This window comes from Trichechus manatus, unplaced genomic scaffold, assembly GCF_000243295.1.
Source record: "Trichechus manatus latirostris isolate Lorelei unplaced genomic scaffold, TriManLat1.0 scaffold00165, whole genome shotgun sequence".
Classification (NCBI taxonomy): domain Eukaryota; kingdom Metazoa; phylum Chordata; class Mammalia; order Sirenia; family Trichechidae; genus Trichechus; species Trichechus manatus.
Window position 1 is genome coordinate 507,905 of NW_004444101.1, and position 5,940 is coordinate 513,844.

Consider the following 5,940-nt stretch of genomic DNA (forward strand, 5'->3'; position numbering starts at 1 on the left):
GGGGGGAGAGGTGAGCGGGGGAGCCGAACGAGGGTGAAACCGGCTCCCAGAGGTACCAGGTGGGCTTGTACCGAGAGATACAAAGACCCAGAGGGTTAGGGACAGAGGGACACATTGAGAAGCAGCCAGACACAGATATTGGGGAGAGAGAGAAGAGAGAAAGAGACAGGAGATATAGAGATAGAGAAGGAAAGAGAGAGAGAATAGAGAGAGAGAAGCGAGGGGAGAACGGAGAGAGAAGGTAGAAGTGAGAAAGAGGAGATAAAGCGATACAGAGATAAGAAGAGAGAAAGAGAGAGACCATTCATACACGGGGAGAGAGGAGATGCAGAGACAGTGTGAGACACAGCCGCAGATGTGAAGAGACAGAGAGCGGCAGAGAGTCTCATCAAGGGAAAGATGGGAGGGAGAGAGACAAACGGTCACAGAGACAAAGACAGAGAGAGATCCAGAGCTGACAGACATGCTGCGAAAGAACAGAGAAGCAGAGAGAGAGATGGAGACAGAGAGACGGGGAGAGAAGGAAGGAAAAAGGGATTGAAAGGCCCAATTGGAGGCAGAGAGGTGGAGGCGGGGGTGGGAGGCAAGGGCGTTTTCCCTCACATGGGGTGACTGAGGAATCAGGGTTAAGAATCAAGGAGTTAACCTCTGAACAAACAGGGGCCATGGGGAGACTATAAGTGAGAAATTTGCATTTTCCAGGCTCTGAGTTAGGGGCAGTTTAAGGGAGGAAGGGCAGTGCTCATTGGGCTGTGGATTTTTCTAGAATCGAATCCCCTCTTGAGACCCAAAGTTACCCCTTTATGCCATTAAGACAACAGACAAAACAAAGTGACCCACATCCCCAGGTAAGCTCATGAAAAGGCCTGATAAAGTTTGGCCAGCAAGCCAGCGGCTGGGTTTCAGAAGGCGGCTTTGATGTGGGGGACCACAGTCAGCACAATCCTGGTTTGTTTCTTTGCGCTTTTTAGGGTTTGGTGTGTGTGTATAGGGTTGCTCTTTCTTGAGGGATAAAATGAAGCAGGTGCTATCCATTTTACTTCTCTGAAAACTTTGGAGCTTTCAAAAGGCCCTTGGAAGGTTTGTTAGTGCACGGAGTGCCGGTGGGAACAGGAAGCCGTCCCTGGTGAATACACATCAAGGGACGGGATTTCACTTGGCAGGACAGGTTCTGATAATGATGGAAGAATCGATACCGGGGCTGTAATGAGCTGCCGAGGAGACCCTTTGCACAGGCCCTCTTCTTCCTGGGACCCATGCTGAGAAGTTGTGAAAGACACTCATTAGTTACCTATCTGCAGGTGGAGCATCATGCCAGCCTGCCCAAAGCTGGAGGCCTTCCACCCTCGGGACGAATGGAGGCCTGTGGTCCCTGGTGGTGGCGTGATGGTGGTAGAGGCCTGGACACAGGGGCCTGCACGAGGTCCGGCTGCCCTTCCTGGTGGAGACCAGGCTGTGGTTTGGCGGGGATGATGGCTGTAGTCCTTAATGCTAACGATAACCCGGTTCCTTGGTTCTTACATTCTGTTCGTTTTCCCGAGATGTGAAGTCTACTTACTGGGGCAAGGAAGGGGGTGCTCCATTCTCAGGGCAGACTAAGCTCCCAGACCCCCAGCAGCTCCGCTCACCCACCCTGGATTCCCAAGTCTTCCCATGGGCTATGGGATGCGGCCATAGCTTAGGGCCAGGACCTTTCTCCAGCATCCCTGGAGATGGCCTTGAGCTCCACCAGGACTTCCTGAGCGCCTGGGTGAGCACCTGGGGTCTGAGGTTGGGCAGGTCTCTCTGTTAGCACAGGTCACTCCCAATCTCCCAGCTGGCTCCGCCACGAGGAGGAACAGTGGACTTAGGCTCCCCCCCACCTGCCACTGTAGTACACCCCTCTGAACATCAGCTCCTCCATGCAGTGCTCTCCTTGGATAAGAACCGGATGGGTCTACTGGATGGGAATCCTCCACCACAGACCTGGTACCAAGGGTGCCACTGTGAACCTGCTCTGTGCACCGCACTACCGTCTTCTTAAAATGCTGTCTTGACCCAGTTTTGAGGCCCTGGCCTGAGGCCAGTCTGGTCTCCTTCCTGAGCAGCTAATTCAGCCCACTCTCCAGTTCTCACACTCCAGGCCTCTATGCACCCACCTAATCACCATAGGCCGGATACCCAACAACCAGGGACAGTCCCTATGCCCTGGAGCCTGCACAATTATTCAAAATGCCCAACCTCCCCCTCGCGGAGCCTGAGAAACCTAGCTAACGCCACCCTGCTTGCCCTACATAAGCGTCCCCTACAATCCCAGCATGCAGTTACCCTGCCCCGGGTGCACCCCTCTGTGCCCTGCGTCACAGCGGATTTTTACTTTCTGTAACCTCCCCGACTCCCCGTCTCCTTCCTGAGTCGTACCTGACTTCCTGCCCCACAAACTTGTTAGCGCAAGTTCTGTGTGTTGGGAGCACCATCCTCGCTCTGCACCTTTCAGGGGGAGGTGGAATTGGCAGCCAGGAAATCGTCATACAAATAAGGGCAGAGTGATAGAGGCACTGTTCTATCACCAAAATCAAACCCGCTGGCATGCAGTCAATTCTGACTCATGGCAACCCCACGGGTTACAGAGTAGAACTGCTCCATAGAGTTTTCTTGGCTGTATTCGTTACGGCACAGTGGTTAAGTGTTCGGCTGCTAACCAAACGGCAGTTCGAATCCACCAGCTGCTCCTTGGAAACCATGGGGCAGTTCTACTCTGTCCTATAGGGTTGCTATGAGTCAGTGGGTTTGTGTTTTTTGGTTAATCTTTATGGAAGCGTATCACCAGGCCTTTCTTTCGACTCACCAACCTTTGGGTCAGTTGTTGTTAATGTGTGCTGTCGAGTCGATTCTGACTCACAGCGATGCTGTAGGACACCGGAGAGCAGCCCCACAGGGTTTCCAAGGCTGTAATCTGTACCGAAGCACACTGCACATCTTTCTCCCTCAGAGCAGTTGGTGGGTTCCAACTGCCGACCTTTTCGTTAGCAGCCGAGCGCTTAACCACCATGCCACCAGGCTCCTTAGGTTAGTAGTCTAGCGCGAATGCCACCAATGACCTCTTGTCTCATAACCCGTAAACCCACTGCTGTTGAGTCGCTTCCGACTCATAGCGACCCGATAGGACAGAGTAGAACTGCCCATGGTGTTTTCTTGGTTGTGATCTTTACTGAAGCAGATCACCAGGTCTTTCTCCTGTGGAGCCACTGGGTGGGTTTGAACTGCCAACCTTTTGGTTAGTAGCTGTCATGCCTCCAGGGCTCCTTAATGATAGTAATCAAAAAAACAAACAAACAAAAAAAAGCAAACCCGTTGCCGTCAAGTTGATCTCGACTCAGAGCGACGCTATAGGACAGAGTAGAACTGCCCCACAGGGTTTCCAAGGCTGTGATCTTAACAAAAGCAGACTGCCACATCTTTCTCCTACGGAGCAGCTGGTGGGTTTGCGCTTAACCACGGCGCCACCAGGGCTCCTTGTTTTATAATAAGGTTTGCTAATTTCTGTTCTGACTCTGCTGCAGGGGAAGTCAGGTGGTGGAGGGAAAGAAGCACTGGGCCCAGGCAGCCCCCAGCACCAGCCTCCCCTCTCGCCCCAGCCTGCACCGAGCTCTGGAAGCACTGAAGCCCCGGCCGCAGCGTCCTCACTCAGGAACAGGAAGGTCACTTCATTCTGAACATTCGCTAACTCTCCTTCGCAAAACCGCAGAAGTGAGGGGCGGACCGATTCGGGCAGAAGAGAAGAACCAGGCTGTGGGCTCAGACAACGTGTAAGAGGTGGGCTAACGGAGTATCGGTTTGAAATTGTGACATTTGTGTGTCCAGGGCTGGGAAGTACGTGATTTTAAAAAATAATTATTAATTGAGCATTCAGGCCGAAGGAGTCCCTGGTAGCACAAACAGTTAAGCGCTGGACTACTAGCTGAAAGGCTGGTGGTTCGAACCCCCCCAGTGGTGCCTTGGGAGACAGGCCTGGCGATCTGCTTCTGAAAGGTTCCGGCCTTGGAAACCTTCTGGAGCAGTTCTGCTCTGCACACACGGGGGCGCTGTGAGTTGGGATCAACTTCATGGCAACTAACAGCAGCAGCAGCAAAGCCGCTGGCCTTGTTGGTTGAGTTGCCACTGCGGCCCTTCGGAGGAGACGCCTGCACCCCGTTTGGGACAGGTAGAGAGAGGAGGCTCAGCAGGCTCCGTGTCCTCCCTCGCTGGGAGCTGGGAAGCCCAGACGGGACATGACCTGGGTCTGGGTCTTCCCCACAGTCCCTGCTGCCTTGCTGGCTGCTGTGAAGGACTTAGCCCTTCCAGTGTTGTGGGTGTGTTCCCTTCTCCTGTGCGAGGTATAAACAGAACTGTATCGGGCTGTTTGAAGCTGGCCTTCTGCATTCCTTGCCTGCCAGCGCTCGGGTGTCAGGGACACAGGACACTGCCCTGCACCCCCTGACTGCAGATTCTCAAAGCCGCCCGGTCTGGCAGGCTGCTGCTCTGCGCTCGGGCCTTATTCCAGCTCATGGACCCTCTGGGTGAATGTTTGACACCTGAACCCACAGCGGACGGGTTGCCCATTGCAGAGTACCACCAAGGTGGCCTGGGGGTAAGCAGGTGTCTCTTCTGTACTATCTCCCTGGGTGGAGGGGGGCGAGTCCCTCCACTTGGGAGACCTGCCTGTCTGCCCAGCACACAGCCACCATGTTCAGGTGGCAAGAGTGTACTCAAACTTATCTACAACTCAAGGACCCCCGATTTCTTCCTCTCTGCCCCTGTTCGCAGGTCCCCAGGCTCTCGGGGAAGATCGGCGCAGAGCTCGGTGGCCCCTCCTCTGCTGATGTTGGCTGTGCCCCGCCACCTCGCTACAGCCGCGGCCCTCACGTAGTCACAGGACTGCGTACACAGCTGCACATCAGGGCCTTGCTCCGGATACCCTCCAAGGAGAGACGTTCCTCTCCAGCCCCCGCCTTCCTGGCCTGCCCACTGCAGGCGCTGGCTGATAGTCACCCAAAGCAACACTCTCTTTTAAAGAGAACAGGCCCTTCCAGTGTTAAATGGGTCTTCTCACCACCAGTTCTGCCTTTCCAGTTTGATCTCTCCCATCCCATCACCTAAAGCCTACATCTTAGAATGTGGGCCAACCGACTCTCATTCTTAAAGTCCTTTCCCGAGCGTGTGTTAACCACAGTGCCGACAGGGCATTAGTGGCTTCTTAAAAGTAGACAAGCTATGCTTTGGAAGGAACAAGGGTACCTGAGAATCCAAAGGCGGTTAGGGACTTCACCTGCCACTCCATCTCATCTGTGTGGATCTCAAACACCAGGTCGGCATCCTGGAAGAACTGGTCCATGAGGGGCTTCAGGCGGTCCAGGTCTCCAGTGACCAGCGCAGAGTGGTACTCGCGCACCGGGGACCCAGCTCTCACCAGAAGCTCCTTGTCCGTCGTCTGAAAGATCTGGAGTTTTCCTGTAACTGGCTCAGGCTGACTCTCCATTGCAATGCAGTTGATTTCGGAGAAGTTCTTCGGGAAGCGGAAAGATGATCGTATCCAGCATGTGCTATTTCTATTGTCATTACTCAATTGTCATCCAGTTGGGGCTCCATGCTGGTGTATTTATAACTCCCGTGGGCTCCGATGTGATAATGGTTACTTGATACGACCCGGGTCACGTGACCTCTGAGATGCCACAGTGCTCAGCCACCACCTTGTGATTATATAGATACGAATTCTAGAGACGGCACATCTGTCTGTCTCACAAACAGCTCTCTACACAACAAGGGCAGACACTAGGCACACCCCCGATTGTGACGTACTCTTCCCCCTCATCCTGCTGTGTGCCTGGGCTGGTGTTTTCCTAGCCTTAAATAGCATTTATTTTATACCTGTTTGTGTAGGTTAAGTGACTAACTCGTAAACATGACTTCAGTGACCAAAGT

General features: G+C 53.7%; 1 protein-coding gene across 1 annotated transcript in view; it reads right to left on the reverse strand.

The window, feature by feature from the left end:
* Positions 1-5,497, reverse strand: part of ASB18 (ankyrin repeat and SOCS box containing 18) — a 44,224-nt gene extending 38,727 nt beyond the window's left edge. The window contains exons 1-3 of the mRNA XM_012558407.1: positions 5,257-5,497; positions 4,885-4,999; positions 4,098-4,230 (exon numbers count right to left, since the gene is read on the reverse strand). Coding sequence (XP_012413861.1) covers positions 4,098-4,230; positions 4,885-4,999; positions 5,257-5,497 — 489 coding nt within the window. The remainder of the gene's footprint in view (positions 1-4,097; positions 4,231-4,884; positions 5,000-5,256) is intronic.
* Between the last annotated feature and the right edge of the window lie 443 nt (positions 5,498-5,940).